This window comes from Stegodyphus dumicola, chromosome X2 (genome assembly GCF_044657685.1).
Source record: "Stegodyphus dumicola isolate Sdum_Otavi_A_Nest chromosome X2, ASM4465768v1".
Taxonomy (NCBI): Eukaryota; Metazoa; Arthropoda; class Arachnida; order Araneae; family Eresidae; genus Stegodyphus; species Stegodyphus dumicola.
In genome coordinates, this window is record NC_140781.1 from 26111347 (window position 1) to 26134189 (window position 22843).

At 31.9% G+C, this 22843-nt stretch overlaps 1 protein-coding gene across 9 annotated transcripts in view; it reads right to left on the reverse strand.

The window, feature by feature from the left end:
• Positions 1 to 22843, reverse strand: part of LOC118188896 (serine/threonine-protein phosphatase 6 regulatory subunit 3-like) — a 172014-nt gene that overhangs the window by 21555 nt on the left and 127616 nt on the right. For 6 of the 9 annotated variants that reach the window (XM_085810027.1, XM_085810026.1, XM_085810022.1 and 3 more), the window contains 4 exons: positions 15773 to 15885; positions 15571 to 15689; positions 9766 to 9910; positions 6858 to 6919 (listed from right to left, as the gene is read on the reverse strand). In XM_085810027.1, coding sequence (XP_085666153.1) covers positions 6858 to 6919; positions 9766 to 9910; positions 15571 to 15689; positions 15773 to 15885 — 439 coding nt within the window. Of the gene's footprint in view, positions 1 to 6857; positions 6920 to 9765; positions 9911 to 15570; positions 15690 to 15772; positions 15886 to 19824; positions 20282 to 22843 lie in introns of those variants that run through there. The other 3 variants (XM_085810029.1, XM_085810028.1, XM_085810030.1) reach the window with 2 other exon arrangements.

The following is a 22843-nucleotide window of genomic DNA, read 5'->3' on the forward strand; positions in this document are numbered from 1 at the left end:
AAAAGTCATTTTTGTTTCAGTGTTTTAAAGGTTATTTTCACCATTTTATGGGCCCACCAGCGGCCGAGCGGTAAAGTCGCTGAACACTGGTAGTTCGGTCCAAGGTTCGAATCCCGCAAACGGGCTGGCCGCATGGGTGTTTTCGTGGTTTTCCCCGTGTGTAACGTGTATACGAGCCAGTTTCCCTTAGAAAGTCCTCCACGAAGGCATCCCTCCTCTTAGGCAGATAGCCCTCGAGGCTTTGCCGTAATTAAATAACCTAACCTAACCTAACCTAATCACCATTTTATGCTCTTCTATTTTAAAAAAGGAAAAAATGCTAGTCAGATAGCTTGCAAAATTTGTACTGTGTACAGCCAAACTGCTGTTTCTGATGATGCAATCTGAAAAGTTTAAGCACTAAAATTTCAGCCTCGAAGATGATGCTTTCCCTGAACAACCATCCTCTTCAAAACAAGGGCCTATTAAAAGCTTTTGCTGAAAATCTATGCTATGCAGTTCAGGAATTAACAAACAGACTGAATATTCCAAAAATAACACAGTGCGTGATTATTTGAAGATCACTGGGTATGTAAGCTGCTACAATATATATGGGTACTCAACAAGTTAACACTATATGTATGCTTGCTTTAGTTTTGGGTAATAATTCTTTGCTGAAAAGGAATAAAGCTCCCACCCCCCTTTTTTTTTTTTAAATTGATAATTACTGGAGATGAGAAATGATACTAAGTGATAATGTTACAAGAAAAAGATCATTGGATAAGCATAAACAACCTCTTGAGGCAACACTGACAAGGAAGCTGCATCCCCAAAAAAGCAATGCTTTGTGTATGATAGGGCTACAAGTGAACAGTAAGCTATAAACAGTTGCCAATAAATCAGACAATTATTTCCAATTATGCTGTTCCCAAATGGCAGTTTTAAAAGGAGGGAACTGAAGCAAAGTGTCCAGAACTGGCCAATCATCAAGATATCTCCCATCACGAAAATGCTCATCCCCACATTTAGACACATGCCAGTAATGAGTATGGCTTGGATGTTTTGTGTTACCCCTATATTCACTAGACCTTGCACCACGGATTTTCATCTTTTTATGTCACCTAAATTCCCTGAATAGCCTGAAGTTCACTTCTTTAGAACCTAGTAATTTCTTTACAAATAAACCTAATGAATGTTTTTAAAAAGGAATTTTTCAGCTAATGGAGAGATGGCAAAGTCATAGAACAAAGCAGTGCTTTATATTATTCAATGAAATTTTCTAATGTTTTTGTACTGTTCATTTGCATTTATCATCAAAAGAACAGAAACTTTGCAAATGATCTAACATATGTTTTAATGATTATATTTTTTCAGTTTTTCAAAAACTACTTCTTTAACATATTTTTTATCAACTAATAATATACAGACACCTGAGATTAGTAACTGATTTATCTGCAAAAGCAAGTAATTTTAAGACAGCATTTGAATATATTTTACAAACAATATTGTGAATCCATTAAGCAATGTGTTTCATTATCAAGCAAAATTCACCATATGTCAAAAACTGGAGGGGGGAAATAAGCTACACAATGCTGCTGCATCTACCATAATGACCCACTACCATTTAAATGAAATATTTGTCACAAATTAAGTCTTTTTGCAGTGCTAAATCACCATAAAAATAAAAGTTCTCTGTAACTTGATGTAAATTCATTATTTTTAAGAGGGAAAAAAATGAAGTACTAATAAGTTATTAAATGATTACACATTTGAACAGTGAGAACAGCATGTTTTTAAAATTCTACTGTATTCACCCGACATAAAGGAAATCAGATTTACTAATAATAATGAATTTTGGAAAAAAATTCAACATTTGTCATTTGTAACTTTTAATTAACTGAAATCGTATCTGCAAACAAAATGTTTTTATACATAATTATAAATAAGTAACTTAATAATAGGCACTCAGTTTTTTAGCCTGATATCAGATTGTTCTTATTAATATATCACATTACAGAGTACCAAGATGGCTGAACTGAGCATTTCTTCACAAACCAGTACTTTTTGTATTAACAAAATACTAATTTCTTCCCAGTAAAGTTCTTTTAAATAAAAATGCAAAGAATTAATTCTTCATTGCCTAGTTATCAGTTTCATGTCATACAAAATATCTTGTTTTATATGTATACTATTTATTATGTATAGCTTACTAGATATTTCAAACCAAGAAACAGGAAAATTCAAACATGTTGTTGCTAAGATTTGAATGACAGAGCATACAGTTGCTAGCTGGATGTACCAGCAAAACAGCATGCACGGGGACATTTAATAATTGTTTTCATATTTTTCCCATTTAAGTGGTGACTGGAGAGGCATATCTAGTTGGCCACATTCTAGGTACGGTGAATTGTTATCCATAACATTTCAGTTTTGGTATCACTATAATAACACATAGATATTTTTGAAATATGAGGAACAAGAGAAATCAACTATGCTTATACCGGGATTCAGACCATGGATCTTCCATTTCCCAACTAGATACCATTCACACACAGGGAAAAAACAATTCCAACTAGTGATATTAAGTGCATATGCACAATATGTCGTATAAATGTATGATAAAAAAGATGGATACATGTGTTCAAATTCTGGTTTGAAGAATGCAGCAAAGCAACATTAATATTTATTTAACTGCTTTTATAGTGTAGAATCTTTTGAAAAGAAAAAAAGAAAATATTTACTACTATAAATTCTTGTACATAAGAAATTGGTTTAAAATAGTAGTAAAGTAATATCAAAAAATGTCCCAATAAAAAAGAATAAACATATGGCTTGAAATAGTAGTTTTAGTGCATATATGACAAAAATTAGCAAAACGAAATTAATTGCACATATAAAATGGAAGATTATAATTTGCTCTTTTGTTTTAAAAACAAAAATTATTTCCTCAAACATATTACAAAATAAATTAGTAAAGCTGAAGTGTTTTCAAGTATTTATATAAACAAATATAGCAGCAATAAATCATACTATAAAGATTGGACAATTTTAATTTCTGTTCATTTAAAAGTAAAGCAACTATTTTCTTAGCAACATTTATTGTAAAATACATTGCTTCACTAAAAGAATTTTAATGTGAATGTGTAAAAATTTCTTCAGACTGCAACTAAACTGTAACAGAAATGAGACATATTATAAACACTGAAATGCGTTAATAAAATAAAATTTAAAAAAAAATTAAATTAAATAAAAAAATGTTTTCTAGGTAAAGCTTTGGCATTTGCATTTAACCATTACTTCACAGTTTTTATAATCTCCTTGCATGTTTGAGGTACATGAAATGCCATACCATATACATCTTTTCATTTTTTTGCTTGAATCTCTATTTAATCCCCCCCTGAACAAAAATATGATTTTCTTCAATAAAACACAGCAGCAAACCTTATTGAATTTTGTCACAGCAGTTTTTTGTACCATTAAGTATGCAGAATGGAAGTACAGTACAAAGTTTGAAATCCAGACATCCATTATCCAGAATGATCTAAAATATGGACCTCACAGCCACAAACCTTTTCTTTTTTTCTTTTTCTTTTTTTTTTTTTTTTTGGTATGCTTCACACATGCGCATTTGATTTTTTCTTCCATAATAAAACATGTGGAGACAACAATTATTTAAAAATTTTGCACACATCTCAAACCGAAATATTCACCTATTTTATATCCTTGACGCCGATCTGGCAAATCATTATTTATTCCATTTTGCTTTCATCTCTGTATGTTTATCAATATATGACAACTTGAGCAATAACTCATGCAGTAATATCTAAACTTTTTTTATATTAGTAACTGAATAACAAGAGTATCTTACTTCAGTTCGCAATAGAAGCACGACAAAATTTAGCGAAACAACTTGGCTTTTGTCGCCAACCTAGTGAATGTATAATGGATGCTATTCAGCCAGGTTAAAATTATCTTTACTGATTCTAGGGCATTTCAGTTAATGTAGCGAACTGTGCTGCTCTCTAATCTTCTAGTTTGATCCAGCTTATTATTTTTTGCAGACTGTTAATATTATGGCAATTTTATAAAAACTAAGGTTGAACTTTTGATTATGTCGAAAAGAGTGTCCAATTCTGGAGCTGCCAAAGGATCTGTAAAGCGTAACCATGTTTCAATGTCCATTAAACAAAAAGTGGAATTGCTGCAAAAAATGGATAAAGGCATATCCGTCTCAAAATTACGCGAGGAGTATGGCATTGCAAAGTAAACTGTATATGACATAAAAAAAATTAAAGAAACGTTTTGAATTTTTTGTGGAAGCAACTTAAACAAATTACATTGAAAGAAATGTTTAATAAAGTAAACAAATAAATATTAAGCTTTTTTTGTAAATTTTGGTTCCCTTTAGATTATAATTATTCCTTATTTCATAAATTACGATTTAGTATTTTTATATTTTTATAACTTTTTTTATATCAGTAATTGAATAACAAGAGTATGGCAACCTTTTATGCGGACATTACGCTGGTGACGATTATAGATTTTTAAATGCTCTAAGAAATGTTGACCAGGAAAAATACAACGAAAATTTCTTCTCATATACTAAAAATGGATTTTGTTAATGAAACTCATTGGCCAAAAGATTACATTTAGTGCCATTTTAATTAAGAATAACTGATATGTTATTCACCATAAAATCAGAAGTGGCGGCAGAATATGTCGGCAGAAATTTTTATAAAAATTAATCTTGAACTTTTGATTATGTCAAAAAAGAGTTTTCAAAGGATATACAAAGCGAAAGCATGTTTGGATGTCCATTAAAAGAAGGGAATTGCTGCAAAAAATTGAAAATGGTCTATCATCTCAAAATTATGTGAGGACTATGGCACTGGAAAGTATCTGGCATAAAAAGAAAAAGGAACCTTTTGAATTTTTTCTGAATTCCGACACCCCACTCACAACGAATAACAGAAAAAGTATTCGTTATACTAAAAGTGACAATCATGACAAAGTGATGATCGAATGTGTCAGACAGCGTCACAGCGAAGGTGTGCCATTGATAGGTCTAATGGTAATGGCTCAAGCCAAAATATTCATGAAGAAATGAACTTAAACAGAGTGCACATATTTGACAAGCTGGTTAACAAAATTTAAAAATCGCCATGGTTAAGCCAATTCAAATTTTCAGTTGAAAAAGCTTCGGCTGATACTGAAGCTGCTGAACACCTTGCAGATGAATTCATTGAACCCATTACTAATCAACAATTATCTCCAGAACAAATTTACAATTCTGATGAAACTGGTCTTTTCTGGTAATATGTACCATGAAATACCTTGGCAACCTCTACAGAAAAGGCTCCAACTGGTGTCAAAGATTTGAAACCGAGACTAACAATTTTAGCGTGCGCAAATGCTGCAGGAACGCACAAGTGCAGACTTTTCGTAATCGGAAAACATGATGACCTCAAGCATTTAAAGGATTAATGATTTTCCCTATTATATATTGTGAAAATAAAAGAGCATGGATGACACAAGCATTAATAAATCATTTTATACCCGAGACTCGGCAACTTTTGAAATTAGTTAGTTTACTTGATGACTCAGGAATAGTCCTGATTGTAGACAACTGCTCGGCTTCCTTCACTTAAAATTTTAGTGAAAGCTAGTGTATCCGTATTATTCTTCGCTCCAAATTGTAAGTCTGCCATTCAGCCTATGGATATCAAAATAGTGCGTGCACTGAAATGCAAATATAAAGTAGCATTTCTATGTTAACTTTCTTGAACAATGACAAGACTATTAAAGAATTTTTGAAATATTTTAGCACACAATCTGCTGTGTGGAGCATTGCATGTGTGGATGTGTCTTCAGATATGTTAAAAAATGCTTGGTATAATTTAAAGCCAGCTACCATATTTCGTGGTGAGGACGCTGAAGATGATAGCCGCAAATTTGAAGGTTTTCGGATATCGCAAACTAAAGGTGAAATTTTCCAGTTAATGTATTTTGTAAGGAAAATAAATGAAGTAATAAACGAAGATGTTATAACAGAAGTTTTTCATTGCGATGACAATGACACAATTAATTAACGGACGGCGAAATTCTGGTTATAGATCCAGAAAATACCACTACCAATAGTGAAGAAAGTGACAGAGAGGTTACTGAAAATGAAAAAAATTCTACTGACAAGTTAGTCGGTATTCTCGACACAGCAATTACAAGACTTGAACAGTGCAACTTTGTAACTGATCAAGAAATTATGTCTGTTTATAAAATTAAAGAGAAAGTATTAGCACAAAAAATGAAGCAACTTGAACAACTAACATTGAAAGAAATGTTTAATAAAGTAAACAAATAAATATTAAGCTGCTTTTTTTTTTTTTTTGTAAATTTTGATAGCCTATACATCATAATTGCTCTTTATTTCATAAATTACGATTTCATATTTTTAATTGTATAATTTCTGCATGCCATTTTAGCAGATTTAAACTGATGATCTAATATCCAGAAAAATCCTAAATCCAGAATTGCTGAAGTCCCAATGAGTCTGGATTTCGGACTTTGTACTGAATATTCTAAAAGTACGTGCTGAAATGATGAAAGAAAAATATTCCAAGAATCTTGGCTGCCAGGTGCTACAAATTACTTCATTTATTTCAGACACACAAGACTTTCAAGGTCAGGACATATTACCACTGTTCAGTAGTCTCTCCACTTGGCCACTAATGGATTATGTTTACATGAAAAGCAAAAATATTGAATGTCTAGTGCTTGTCCAGTCTCACTCTCAGCTCACACAATTTTGTCAGAAGTACCTCAATACTGTTTTAAAATAATTTTCATATTACTTTTTATTAGAAAATTCAGAAGTTCCTTACCACATTTTTCGCATGAAGTGGCGCTATCAGAAGTTTCCATAGCAACAGAAACTGCTTCAGAGCTAATAAAAAGTTTATTAATAATTTTTCAGTTGTTCAACAAATGAGTAATGGTAAATAAGATATAAAATGAGCTATTTTAAAAACACAAACAGAGAAATGACTCATGCTTTACTTTTTAGTGTCTAATAACGAAAAATGTCATGAACAATTTTAAAAAGAGTGGACACATAATGTAAGAGGAAGAGAATGCAAAAATTAAATGAGGTGAAGATATAAAATTTTAATCAGGGCAACGATATAACATTCCAATAAGAAACATCTGTTTCTCTTCACATGAAGACTCAACAATGTCTCAACCAAGAATTAATCATGTTGTGAAAAATAGGAGAACATCAGCTATTATTTGGATGACAATTTCATACAGCAGTATGTATGATGACCTGATGTTTGTATTCTGCTTATCAACATGCAGAGCATTGAATTAAGTTGGAACTAAGACCATGATGATAGCAGCAGATGCTTAATGCATTACTTACAAATAAGCCCAGGTTTACTTTTGTCTATAAATATAACCTAGTAAGTAGACAAAACTATATGTACTCAATTCCATCATGCTTTGCATTTATAAAAGCGTTAAAAGTCATGATTTTGGTGGATGTATTTTGGGTTATTTTACACCGATTTCTAAATGTTTACTTACAGTTAAATGCCTAAAAGTATTAGGACAAAAATAGTTTAACAGCATGTTATAATACATATGCAGTTTTTCCTCCCTTTTTGAAAAGAAGGCAATAGTGCCTGATCTCAATAAGTAACTGTCCTTGCACATCTCCTTCCAAAACAAAAGAGTACCGATTGATCAGTTTAATCTCCCCAAGTTCAATTAAGTACATCACGGACCATAATTCAGGATTATCAAGCATTTCAAAGATTACCTAGGAAGAAATGACTACATTTTTTTATCCATATTTAAAAGCAGGGAAGTTTCTCTCCCTTAAGCAGAACTGAAAATATATCAACTTTCATTTCCAATATATCTGGCTGGGTGGTTTTGAATACAAAACAATGACTGAAACTGTATGCTAAAAGGTCATGTATGAAAATGTAAAAAACAAAATGTCACATCACCACCTTAATTTGCATTTAACCCTTTGGCCTACAAACACAAGTCTGACTCGTGGTAAAGAATTTGTGCCATAAACAAAAGCCACGAGTCTGACAAGTGGTAAAGAATTTGTGTCATAAACAAAAGGCACGAGTCTGACTCGTGGTAAAGAATTTGTGTCATAAACAAAAGGCACGAGTCTAATTTGTGGTGAGGAATTTTTGCATAAAATGCCACATATTGTTATTAGAACAAGCGATTGGAGTTATTCTACGTCGAATATTTTTCCTTTGATTGTAACGTCAGTATTTTGTTTTTTCAAATATAATTTCGTACAAAGAATTAAAAAACTCTTATACCCATCATACGCATCATGCAATTATTTTTGTCAACTGATCAATTGATTATGAATACAACCTAGATGTCTTAAAATTACTCTTTGTACCTAAACATTGTTTATTTCACAATTCCTTTCATTACACTGAAATACATAAGTTATGAAAAGTATACATTTTGCGCCAGTTCGGGTACATGGCTGAATATTTGAATGGCACAGCAAACGACCGACTTTCTTGTTTACTCTAGCTCACACAATTTGCAGATATCGTTTAGGCCAAGGGGTTAATGAAACAACAAGGTTTATTTCAGTATTTTGCCAGTCAATGTTAGTTATCTTTATCCAGTACAATAAAAAGGAAGTCTACATACTAGAATTAACATTATCTTTTTCAGTTTTTAAGTTTACAATATTTTTAATAAAGCATTTCTTCCAATCATTTACATGAATTTTATTTTTCTGCATTAAGATATGAAACATCAAATCTACTTATTTAAGTTAAAAATGTTATAGTCAAAAATATTTTGTTGACTACATAAAAAGAGCATCATGTGCTGAATGACTTCTACACCAGGCAAAATTAAAATTTGGCAACAAAAAATTTTTAATGTACCCTTTTTTTTAATAAATAAAATTTACAAACAAAAATTTTAGCAAATTAGGCAATGTTAAGAAATAAAAGGTTTAAGTACACAGAACTTTCACAGTTCATCCAAAACTATAACTATCTTCAGAAACCACACCAGGAAACTGGTACCTGGTAACTGACAAGAAAGAAGGCTCCAAAAACATTAATTCTTCTCAAAAATAAAACTAACAGACTTGTAATGTAGCTACCATGAAAAATGCAATAAATCACTGAAGAAAGAAGAAATGAGTAAAATTTTAAATTTTCACGATATCCAATGCAAAACTTCAAAGTTTTTGTCAAGTTAATCCTAGAAAACATAATTTCTCAACTTTTGAGTGGTAGCTTATTTTTCATACATACACACTACATAGATTTTAAAATAAGGGAAAATAAATATTTTACGCACAGTGCAGCTGAAAATGGAACTATTTCAAGTTTTTTGAAACAGAATTTGAATTATTTTGAAAATACATATGAAGAACTCAAAATTTCATTGCTCAGAAGTGGGAGGAATACCCAAATACAGTGAAGTTACTGAAATGCAGCTAAATTATTCAAGTAACAAAAATGCAAATACAATAACTGATTGTATTAAGGCAATTCTGGGGACAAGTGAAATTTTAAGTTTTTGAACAAAACATTAAACACCTTAAAAGTTTCGAAAGGTGCTTTATCTTTCAGACATATACAAATGTTAAAACACACTTTGAAATAAATAAAAATTCTTAAATACACTAGAACCGAACAGAACTAGTTTCATTCTTAAGGAATATAATATGAATTTTTTGAAGAAAATCAAGAAACTTGCACAAAGCACTTAAAAAATTCTTACTGCTCAGAAGTGGAAGCCCCAAATGCAGCAAAGTTACTGAAATCTGCCCAGTTACCCTGATCATCAGAACTCGTTGTTTCAGTACTTTCCCAAGGATTAGGAATTGTAACAGGAGCTACATCCATGGGAACACCATCAAATATTGCTTAAAGTATTAAAAAATATATGTATATTGATAAAAAGAATAGCTTACAAAGTAATACATGTAAGTGCATTATTTAAAGAAATGTAACAAATATTTAAAACAGAACAGCAGCTTAAAAAATAATACATATAGATGAACAATTTACAGATAAATAATAAATCTTTAAAACACTAACAGGAAGAAGACCAGCATTTGGAATTTCTTAGGATTAAAACGCAACATACGAAAAAATAATGCAAAATAATGCCCTTTGGTTCCTAGGAAGTGAATCACATATGAAAAGTTTACAGCAAACACAATCCCCAAAATGAACTAGGAAAAAATAAACTCAGCAAATATCTTTCAAGAATTCAATGGCTTTGGATTCTCCAGGCAGAGCTAAAATAATTAGAGATTGATGTTAACATTTTGTTCAAGTCTACAGATCTATTTGTGGCACACAGAAATGCCTGATGATAATGAATATGACAAGTTATGGCAAATTAGCTTTTAAGTCTGTGTTTAAATACAAATTCCTGCCCCACTGCTCTTTCAGCCATTATTTAAAAAAATTCTCAGGATTCATCTAAAGTTAACAGATACAACTATCATTTAATTATTTCATTTGAATATATCATAGGCACTACATTTTGGCATGTTTGAATAGTATTTTGATGTATATTTGAAATAAATACTTTCATAAAAACAAATAAATGGACAGAAGAAATAAGATGGTCCTTTCCTTGCTTAAATTTATAATTTTTTACATTTGTTCCTATGTCCATTTGTTCTGCTTCTTACTTTAAATGTTTTTTTTAAATTATATATTATTGTTCTTGTGTGATACTTGATCTGTTTTATATGTTTGGATTGATCCTTCCAATAAAGCCATATGTAACAGGAATAAAAATGTGAAATAACAAAGAATTGTATTTCAATGTCAGGGTTACAAATCTCTCATTTTTCTTGGGGGATGACGGCTATGATCTAAAAACTTTAAATCACAATATATCATCTTGGAAAAGTTAACATAAAACATAAAGACATAACTTAGATGAAGACAGAAAGCTTTGTCAGGAGACAATTTTGTAAATATTATATTTTCCGTTTCCTGAAGTCTGCTGCAATCTTGAAAAGCTATTACTTTAAACAATTTTTACAATCTGAAACAACATGGAGAAAAAACTTAAAAAACTCCATGCAAATAAGTTCAATAAATTTTGTGCGATTAGTCAAAAGTAATAAATAATTTTAAAATACATAATTTTTAGTAAATAAACAAAAATAAATAATTTTTGGATTAGCACTGGAAATTGTTTTTCAGAAACAACTAATTTTTAAGGATTAATGAAGCAAGATGACTGATTCAGCACATACTGAAGAACCAGACAAGAGTTAATTCCAACAAAATATTATCCTGAACAATCAAAAGAAATTAACACACTGAAAGAAGAAAATAAAACATAATACTTGTTATTGCAACTGATAAAACTAAAGTTTTACTGCTATATAAAATTAAAAAAACTTTCATGTTTTTTCACACACATGCACTAGTGTTTGCACATAATACAATACAAACAGAAAACTACTGAAACACTATAAAAGTATACTACTATTTGAACAAAATTAAAATAAACACACCTATCTGCTAAACAAATATTGATTATATTATCTCCTAATATAAATTTAGTAGAATGTATCTAAATGAATTAACCCAGATGTATGAAAATTTAATCCCGAAAATATCTTTAAAGGAACTTGAATTTAAATCATGAAAAATAGAAATTCAAACTTTTGATATGAAAATTAATAAATCAAGTAATTATCACCATTGATCAGAAACTGATTGACTTTTCAAGGAGAACAAACTAACCCACGTTCAATTAACCCTTTCAAGACCAGCATCCTGTATACACGACGCAACGATTCCACTCCTACCCGCCTAGCGTCGCGTATATGCGAAGAGCTCCGACCAATCTCTGCAGCCCAGCGTCGCATATACGGAACAATTTATTTGAATTTTTAAAAGCCAGTAGATGGAGCTAAATGGTAACTGTTATTACATGGGTTCATTCATTTGACCTTCAAGTTTAGTTTCTGTTCTGTGCTTCTGGTTTTGATGGATTTATTGGTATAAACAAACTGAGAATCACGGATCTTTATAAGTGCACCAGTGAATTAAAGGGGCACAGGCATTTTTGTTTATTTCGTTAGGAATTTTTTCGCTTTTTTGTTATTAGAAAGTAATCCACCTCCTTATTTTCGTTTTTGTTAGGAAAGTGCATTCAGCTGACTACAGCAGGTGTAACGTCGCCGAACTTCTGTGATTGAAAACCTCAAGACCAGTTGATCTTTTTTTTCTATTTATTTTGAAACTTAACATAAGCTTTCTTGGTTAATTAAAAAGTAACATTGCAGCATTATTACAAAAGGAGAAAGACTATCAGCTTTCTCAATGCGTAATGCATCTTACTTGCTCGCATTTCTCAGGAAAGAGCCAGCATTTTTGTTTTTCTAACTCGATTTAATAGGTTATTCTATACAATGACTCAGGCATTATATTATGATATATAATGTATTTACTTTATATATAATGTATATATTGACTTGATCAGCAACGGATATACCGCCAACAGGGGTGGGGTCTTTCCTTGATCACTTTCCGGTCATCGTGGCGGACACTAGATCGTGGTGATCTAGAAAAACAGGAAGTTTTCTAACATAAACATGATGTCACACAGGGTTTGAGGATAAAATATCTCTGGGTGTCTTTTGAAGAAGTTTTGGGACATATGTTGGGGTTATATTCAGTTTCATTCTGTTGGCCATGGCTATGAGACCGAGATACATAACTGTGATACCATCTGAATGGAAGAATTTTCCGAAAATTTACGTCGATAGAAAAGGTAATAAAGGTAGGAGAAGATGCATTGTGTGCGCTAAAAACAAGGAAAAACGAAAGCAAACAACATATTTTGAGTGCAAAATATGCAATGTAGGACTGTGTGTAGATCCTAGCTTTGAATTAATCCACAAGCAGCAGAATTTTTAAATTGGAATTTAATTACCTACAGGTAAAGTCTTGCTTAGTTTTCTTTTTTTAATTTCGTATTTGTAATTTTGTTTTCATGTTTATAATATTTATTTGTGTATATAATTACGATTTTAGTATTTTGCCTGTTTAATTTATTTCTATTTATGTGATATTCTTTATATTAATGCATATTAAAAACAAGTAGATTAAATATGCAACTTCAAAAATTGAAGTCATTATATCAAAATGCTGATTTTATACTCCCCCCTCCAAAAAGAAAATTAGGGTTAATTGCTGAAAATGCACAGGCTGGTGGCGACGATCCATTTCAGCGGGTTTGGTCCACGCACTGATCCTTAAGGAATTAATAATAATTAATAAATGCGAAGGTGTTTCATCTTTTACTCAAGTAATAATGATGATGCCAAACTGGCAATTTTAGTTAAGGACAAAACTGTAGTCGAGTTTTAATTCAAATAGTGAGATTAAAGATATGAATTAAGGCAAAACAGTTCCAGTAAGTTAATAGATTTTTAGAAATCTTGAGATATATTATCCAAAATTAAGTAGAGTACTATAAAGAAATCATTTTAAATGCAGCATTTCCATTAATTTAACAGATTTTTTAGAAATCTCGGGTTAATATAACTAAGCAGGGAGTCCATGATACAGACAATATTTGTTTTGCCATAGTGTGTCACTAACTTAGATGCCATATTTTACCAGCCAAAATGTGAAAGAGAAAAGAGAAAAAGAAACATGTTAAATAAATCTTCAACATCCTGAGTTCATATCAACTTTGCTTAAAAAATTTAATTAATAAATACAAAAAACGTACTCATTCAGAAACAGGGAACAACTAACTTATCAAACACTGAAAAATATGCATAAGGGGAAAAGAAATTAAGGAGTAGGAAGCTTCAGTTGAAAGAACGAACTATATACTATAAGTGCACAAGCTTATGTCTTATCATAGTTCTCTCAGCTAGATAGCTTTCCTCTCATTTTTCTAATTTACACTTCACAGTTAATATATATGTATAGGTTGATTCAAAAATATCTGGCAAAAATGCACAAGCAGGTGAAGAGGATCCAAATAAGTAGATTCTGAGAAAGAATGTGCGTGCAGAAATAGCTCGTTGAGGTGGTACACAACATTGTTGAATAGTAGATAAAACATTCCGTTAGCATAAATCACCCTTTCCTGTGCGAATTTCAAGCGGCATGTATCACAACATGAATGTGGAGCTCACTGATATGCATTTTATCTATGTGGTTAAAGCACAACTGTTACTCCAAAGAGATAGAACAATTCCTGATTACCTCCTTTGAGCAATTGCTGAGTTTCTGTCTACAACTCTATGGATAAAATGTACACCAGTGAGTTCTGCGTTAGTGTAGCAATGAATATCGTTTTAAATCTAAATCGAGAATGAGAGTTTACACCAGCAAAATGCATTTATATATATCCCTCCACAGCACCCTATAATAGATTAATATGCCATTTCCGCACACACATTCCATTACAAAATCTACATGTTTTTACATTCTTATACCATACTTTTACATATATATATATTGCATCAGCTTTTAAATAGCAACAGCATAGTTAAACTTCAGCCCCAGACTTTTTTGGGGGGATGCAAAAACAAAACAGATATATGTATGCTTATCCATAATTGCAATACTCATGTATGCTTCTAACTTTTTTGCCATGTCTTCCAGAGACTAGTTATTTTTACCCTATAATAAATGGACAATTTTCTAACTTTCAACATACTGTAGTAATTAAAAAATGTTCATCAGAAGAAATTAAAGTTTCAAGAAACAATCAACAGCCCATCAAATATAAATAAGCCCTTTAAAAAATAATGTTTTAGAAAAGCTCTACTTTCTACAAATTATTATTATTATTAGTCCCTTCTTTTTATGATACATTTTCTCTAGTATTTTGGAAGTTTCTCTCGTTCCATTCTCGTAGAATAAGGTTGAGCAGATATATAACCAGTTGTGCATGAACATAGCCTCTGAATCATTGGTCTCAAATCACTTGTCTCTAAGTGCTTCTTTGAGAGGTTTAAACATATGAAAATCCTGTTCCAAAAACCATGGCCAATACTTTTCCCACAAACTATGAAGTTCTGACTTTCAAAGGGTTTGCTCTGCTTATCTTCCTCCACTCCATGCTTGCACACTTTGATTCTGGGATTTAACAATGCATCCATGTCTCATGACACTTCTTGAAAATGCTTTTGTAGCAACAGAGAAACATGAACTGTACTGCCTTCTGACAATCACTCAGCAAGGACAAGCTTGATTTGCAATACATTTATACCATGCTTGAATCTCTTGGGAAGGCCTGCAATATGCAGTAAATTTCACCTGATTTTATATTTTTATGAGTACGGAACTTTATGCAATAAAGACTAGACACCTTTTCCTCACTCATCTTGAAGGCTACTAAATCAAGCATGGGACAAACCGATTCATTAGGTTTCCTTGCTTCTAAGCAACCCAACCTAAAACCTTAACTGTCCAATGACACAAATACCGTTCCTGGTCATGTGTATTACTGCAGTTCCTATGATTTTAAGCAAATATCTTTTCATGTTAAGTGTCAAAAATGAGAATTAATGAGGAAAATTACCTTCATGATTATCCACATCCATTTTAATTTCTTCTGATGACAACACAATAGGTGCATTTTCTGTTTCAAATACTTGGGACTCTTCATCTGAATCACTACTTTCTTCCTCAGATGATTTGCTGAATAAAGCAGAAATATGACACTGTATTACCAAAACTTGCACACAAGTTAATTACTTTGCTTTATTTTCATTTTCACATACCTTAATCTAAAGCAAGTGCTAAATGTTGAATGTTCTCTATCAGCCCAAAGAACAGCATCACCATCAGGATTGATTTTGACTCTACATACTTCTTCAAACAATTCTGCACTTCTCTGTAAAAGATTAATATGTGAAAAACAAGTTGATTCAATATGAAATACACAAGATTGTAAAACAAAATTCTATATTTACACATATACTTCGCCTCTCTCAGTTTTATTAATTTGGGTCCTTGAAAATTAAGGAGGAAAAATCATACAGGGAATATCATTTCTAAAGAAAGGAGCAAGTCCTATACAGAAATTGTAAGGGGACATGTAAGGGAAGAAATATGCATGGTAGCTTCATACTTATTGAGCAAAATGTTACTCATCAATTCAAATGAAAAACATTAAAAGTTAATTAAACAGATGGTAACAAATTATTAAAAAAAAGTCACTCATAAAATGAGCATATACAAAGTTTAGACAATTCTAGATTTCCTAAACATGTGCAGTAAGCATCTCAGCAGTCATTACATACCTTAAACAGTATATATACATATATATAAAGCACACACAAAGTTAAGACAATTCTAAACTTTCTAAACATGTAGCACAGTCAACATCTTGACAGTTGATACATACCTTAAATAGCATATATACATATGTATATTTTAGAAATACTGTATTATCAGTTCTCTTAAGACAAATATTATTATACAGCTAACATTTTTATATGTTAATTAAAGTTCTCTTACATACTAAGAATAGTGAAGTTAGATTAAACAGAAATCACGTGCACTTCTTCATTCAGCTACACAAGATCACAGAACTAAGTTTCACAGCACTTTAAATAAAGTGCCTTTGAAAATATGTACAGCTGATACCTTTGGATATACGTACAGCTGATATACAGTTCTGCATATATATACTGTTGAGAGCTTAGACCATCTGTTCCCAAACCTGTTGACTTACAGAGCCCCTCCTAGAGCTCCTCCAGCGGAGCCCCTTTGGACCATATGATATTTTATAGGTTAATAATATTTAAGAATCATATTACAGGGCTAGGTTGGGTTATTTGAATATGACAAAGCACACCAGAGCTATTTGCCTCTCCCGCTGGTAGGAAAATGTAAAATAAGGAGAAATTTAAACAGTTGAGCAATGTCCATTAAATTATATTTAAAATTTTTTATCTTTACAATATCTCAATTTATTCCTAACTTAAAGTTGCCTAAGTGGTTCTTCGATAGTTCACTAAAACATGCCACTTTGTGTTACAACAGATATTTTACATTATTTCAGAGAGCATCATAATGTTGTTGCAATAAATTTAGTTTCTGCAAGTTAATCTTTATGTGCAGTTCAATTCAAACACATATTTCTTTATTATTTATTTAAAATTTTTAGAGCTATTTATAGGAGGCAATTACAGTTTAATTTTGTTATTATGCAACGACATTATAATGCAGGCTTAAATTAAAATACAACATAAAAGGAAGGGGTAAAATGTTTAAATGAGACACCAATGATTGCTTTTCCTGAGCACAGTTTTGTGCTCATGACAATGCCTCAAGATAACCACCTTATTTAATATACGGCAAGAGCGACTCATAGTGGCCTCCCACATTCTTTAAACATTAGTACACAGAATCTGCTTTTAAGAGGTAGCAATTTCATATAGTTTCTTATTTTTACTATCACTTTTACAAAGGAACACTACAAGTTACACAAATGAACTCATACAGAAAATAAATGCATAGAAAACTCATGGAAGAATTACTAAGTAATCATGATATAACCACTAGGAACTTTCACTGTTGACTGACTCAAAGCTGAGAAGCCACTTGTATACAGGGCCAGGTCTGAAGAAACTTCAAGCAGATTTCAAGAATTCTCAAAGGATCAAGAATGAGGGAGAAGGTGCAATTCTACATAACGGCCAAGTATTGTCAGTTGAATTCCTACCTTTAAAACAATTTCTAAACTTCTGACGTTGAGTCTAAGTCTTTCTTGCTCTTCAATTCCAAATTTATCTTCTTCTTCTTTTTTATTTTTTAACTGGAGAAGCCAAATATCTATTCGAAATTATGATATTCTTGCAAGTACTGTAATTTCGGGTAGATAAGCCGCAGCTTATAAGTGATTATACTGGCTTGAATAAAAGATAGCTTTTTTGGAGTACACATCTAAGAAAATTAAAGAACAAAATTTGAAAAGAGGGCAAATAATTAATATGGATAAAGTGTCTGTTACTTTTGACTGTTCTCCGAGCAAAACTGTTCATTAATTAGTGAAAAAATTACTTGTATTTCAGAGTTAACAACCGAGAATGAAAAGACTTCTTTTACTTGTGTTTAGGGTTGTGCCGCCAATGGAGAGAGGTTAACCCCTTTGATAATTTTCAAAAGAAAGACAATTCTGAAAGGAAACTTCCCTAAAGGAGTTATTATTTATGCCAACAAAAGAGGATGCATGTGCAAAGAGGTGATGTTGTTTTGGCCGAGAGAAATTTATTTAAAAAAAGGTGCTTTTTTCAACCCCGAAGACTCACTGTTTTGGATTCAAAGCGATCCCATTTAGCAGATATGGTAAGATCTGAAGCCAAAAAACTTACCACCGATATCTCAGTAATACCAGATGGGCTTAAAAAATTTTTACAGCCACTTGATCTCACTATCAATATAATTTTCAAGCATAAACTACGAAAGCAGTGGCAGGAATGGATGCAAAGCGGACTCCATTCCTTCACAAATTCTGAGTGAATGAAAAAAGCTTCATATGAGGAGGCTGCCTTATGGATCAATAAAGCATGACAATCAGTTCGAGCTGATAACAATCATATCAACTTTCATTAAATTGGAAATCATTCAAAAAAATTGAAGATAGTGACGATGAAAGAAGGGATTTAGAACAGAATGATGAAATTGACCTTGATGGTCATTTGTTAAATTTATTTCAATCTGACATTGACGAGTCGGATTTTTAAGGTTTTGTATAAATAAATGCAGTTTAATTTAATTAGAGAATTCCGTTTGTTTATCTAATTTATGTATTCTTTTTCATAATATAGTAATTTATGCTCATAAACTAAGTTTACCGAAACCGTAAAAATAATATCTATTAGAAATCGTAAAAGTTCGTTTTTGGCAAGTTCAAGGTAAAGATGTTTCTTCCTTATTTATTTATATATTACTGATTATGTTGTAAATGATATAAAATGTTATTGATGATGATTATATCAATATGGTAGGGAATTACTGAACAAATGACTATTAAGTGCCATGTTTTGGAATGCTTTGCTGCGACATATATGACAGTGCGGCTTATCCGATGACCTTTCATTTTTTTCCAGTGAATTATCACGTATGCACTGTATACACCAGGGTGGCTTATCTATCCAAAATTATGGTACACACTGAGCCCTGGGAAAGGAGCCCTCATAAACAAATAACAAAAATTTGACTCATTGGATACTCATGGTTTCCAACAATGTAAATCTGCCACTGATAAATATTTAGATTGAAATCCTTTTAAAACAGCATTAATATGAGGGTATTTTTTTCATTGTGAAGAATGTTTTATTAAAATTGGATATACATCTCTCCCTTTATATCAGCTTTAAAAGTATCTGCGAATTCCATAACATCAATCCAATTTTGTTCATACTAGATGCTGTTTTTAAATCAACAAGATTCCAGACAAACCGTTTTTTTAAACAATTTTGATAAAAAAATTAAAAAAAAAAAAAAAAAAAAAGAAAAAGAAAAGAAACAGCTCTGGAAAACTTCATATTTTTTACCACATATTTATATTTCTGATAAAAATATATTAGGATGTTCAAACTGAATTATATTATTTAATTATCACAAGTTTATTTTCTTAAGGATACAGATGTCTTTATCAAAGAACATTTTAATTTTAAATCAAATTCCTCGTAATTATCGATATCACAAGTACACATCAAATAGTTTTCTGGTTGCAATTTTCTAATGCATGCTTTACGCATGCGCGTGTTGAAAGAAATGTTTAATAAAGTAAACAAATAAATACAGTCAAAAGTCGTTAATCCAGACTCGTCAGGACTTCGGCAATTATGGATTATCGATTTTTCCGGATTAATTAAAATTATGAAACCGTAATTTATGAAATAAAGAACAATTATGATCTAAAGGGTATCAAAATTTACAAAAAAGAAAGCTTAATATTTATTTGTTTACTTTATTAAACATTTCTTTCAATGTAAGTTGTTTAGTTGCTTCGTTTTATGTGATAATACTTTCTCTTTAATTCTATAAACAGACATAATTTCTTGTTCAGTTACAAAGTTCCGCTGTTCAAGTCCCGTACTTGCTGTGCCGAGAATACTGACTAACTTGTCACACAAAATTTTTTCGTTCTCACTAACCTCTCTGTCACCTTCTTCATGTCTTAATCCATTTTTTGCAGCAATTCCACTTTTTGTTTGATGGACATCGAAACATACTTTCGTTTTGTAGATCCTTTGGGAGCTCCAGCATCGAGAATTCTATTTGACATAATCGAAAGTTTAAGTTTACTTTTATAAAATTGCTTTTACAGTCTGCAAAAAATAATAAGCCGGATCCAACACGAAGATTAAGGAACAACACAATCATCAACATTAACTGAAATAGATATTTAGATAATTTTAGCTTACACCGTTCGTTATACATTAAATGCGCACGCAAAAACGTATTCTTCGCTTGCGCACACGCATATGCGCAGTCGTAAAGGTGTTACGCGCACGCGTAAACGTCTATGCGCATGTGTCAACGCGGCGTATGCGCAGAAAGTTTTTAGTTTTAAGGTCCGAATTACCAACTTTTGACTGTATTAAGCTTTTTTTTTTTTTTTTTTTGTAAATTTTGATACCCTTTAGATCATAATTGCTCTTTATTTCATAAATTACAGTTTCATATTTTTAATTTTATAATTTCTTAATGCCATCTTACCAGATTGAAACTGATGATCAAATAATCCGGAATCGCCGAAGTCCCGACGAGTCCAGATTAAAGAATTTTGACTGCGTCTATTACTTATTTTGACAGTTAAGATTTTTAGTTACAATACACATTCCTATGCCTTTAATATTTGAATCTGGCAAACAAATATCACTGAAGAGTCCTTAGTATGAACATATGTGGTTAATTTTGTTGCCAATAACTTTTATTTGTGATTATATTTCCCATTTGTATTTTACAACATGTGTGGCAACACGCTTTTTATATTTTTTCTCTTGGCAACGTTTTTTTAGTTGTTGTCACTGTTTTACTTTACCATGTAGAATTTACTGTACTTGTGCCATTTTGTGTTTCAATATATGTTAATTTAGATGAATCTTTGCTTATTTATTTGTCTCCATTCCTAACGTTAGACTTCATCAGGTTATGGGCCCAGCATGATATAACTGTGCGGGGAAATTTATGAGCGAAGTGGAGATAAACATTACCGGCAGTTCGTAAGCCTAACACGGCAGTTCTTAAGCCTTACGTGAGTCGGCAAATTAATTCGCAAAAATGGAAGCTGCAAAGATATTGGTTCAGCCGTTATGCGAAAAAAGTGATTGGCCTATTTGGAAATATAGAATTAAGTTCGTATTAAATTATCACGAAAACGCTTTAGAAGTCGTGGAAGGAAAACTGAAGAAGCCAGAGGAGCCTGATCATGCGGCCGCCGAAGAGATTCGAAAGAGATTTAGAGATGATATGAAGGTTTTTAATAAAGCAAATAATTGCGCTATGATGGTTCTTATGAACTCCATGACTGAAGACACTTTACAAAAGGTAATGAGATTTGACAGCGCAAGAGACATTTGGCCTGAACTTTACAAAGTATTCGAAGATTCGTCCGATAACCAACTTTATAACATATGTTTACAGTTCTTCAAATTCAGTTGGTCAAATGATGATATGGCAGCTCATTTGTCAAAATTGAAAAATCTATGGAGTGAACTAAACAGTGGGCTTGAAAATAAGGAAGAAAACAGACTGCCAGAAATGCTGTTGATTTGTAAAATATTGGATACTCTTTCTCCCAGTTATCGTACTTTCAAATCGAGTTGGTTACTTCTTAGTGATGAAAAGAGAACTTTAGATGAATTAACCACACAATTGTGCACCCATGAAAGAGAATTAAGGAAAGATCCAAATTTTTTAGAAACTTTAGATCAGGAAGCATTGATAGCAAATCCGGAATTTAAGCGGAAATCATCTATTAACAAGAAAAACAATGGCAAGTGTAATTATTGCCAGAGAGGACACTAGGTCAGAACATGCAAGAAATGGATAGCTGATGGAAAACCGCCGAAACCTAGTCCACATATAGGGCCAAACAAGGGAAGTAAAAACAGTGTTGCTGCAAATATGACACTTCTAGCTGTAGATGATACAATATTTTCTGCAGAAACGAATTCTGATGATTGGTTTATTGATAATGGGGCCTCGAAGCATGTCGTCAATAACAGGCACTACTTTATAGACTTCAAAAGATTTAAGCTTCCTCATAGCATCACTGTGACAAATGGAAAGTCATTGCCAGCAATTGGAAAAGGCACCATCAAGATAATGACCATTGTAAATGGGATGAATCAAATCAAAAATCTTGAAAATGTCTGGTATGTTCCAGAAATAAGTAAAAATCTATTTTCTGTGTTAGCATCTCAAGATAGAAATCAAAACAGTGTGTTTGGATCAACATTTAAGGACCGCTATTTAAAAATAGATGGTGAAATAGTTCTGCATGGAACAAGAAATGCTGGTGGGGGTCTCTTCAAAGCCGTGATGAAGACCTTAGTTCCTGAAACTCACATTGACATCAACATGACTGAGAATAATGAATCAACTCTCCAACTTTATCATGAACGATGGGGTCACCAAGATAAAAAGCATGTAAAGGCCACTGTAGAGAAAGAGTTGAATATTAAGATTAAGTCTGATATGAAATTATGTGAAGCTTGTGTATACGGAAAATCCCACCGTTTAAAGTTTGGAACCAGGAAAGCGGTTACAAAAGCTGGAGAATTGTTCTCGACAGATATTTGTGGGCCATTTGATCAGTCATTTAGGAAATA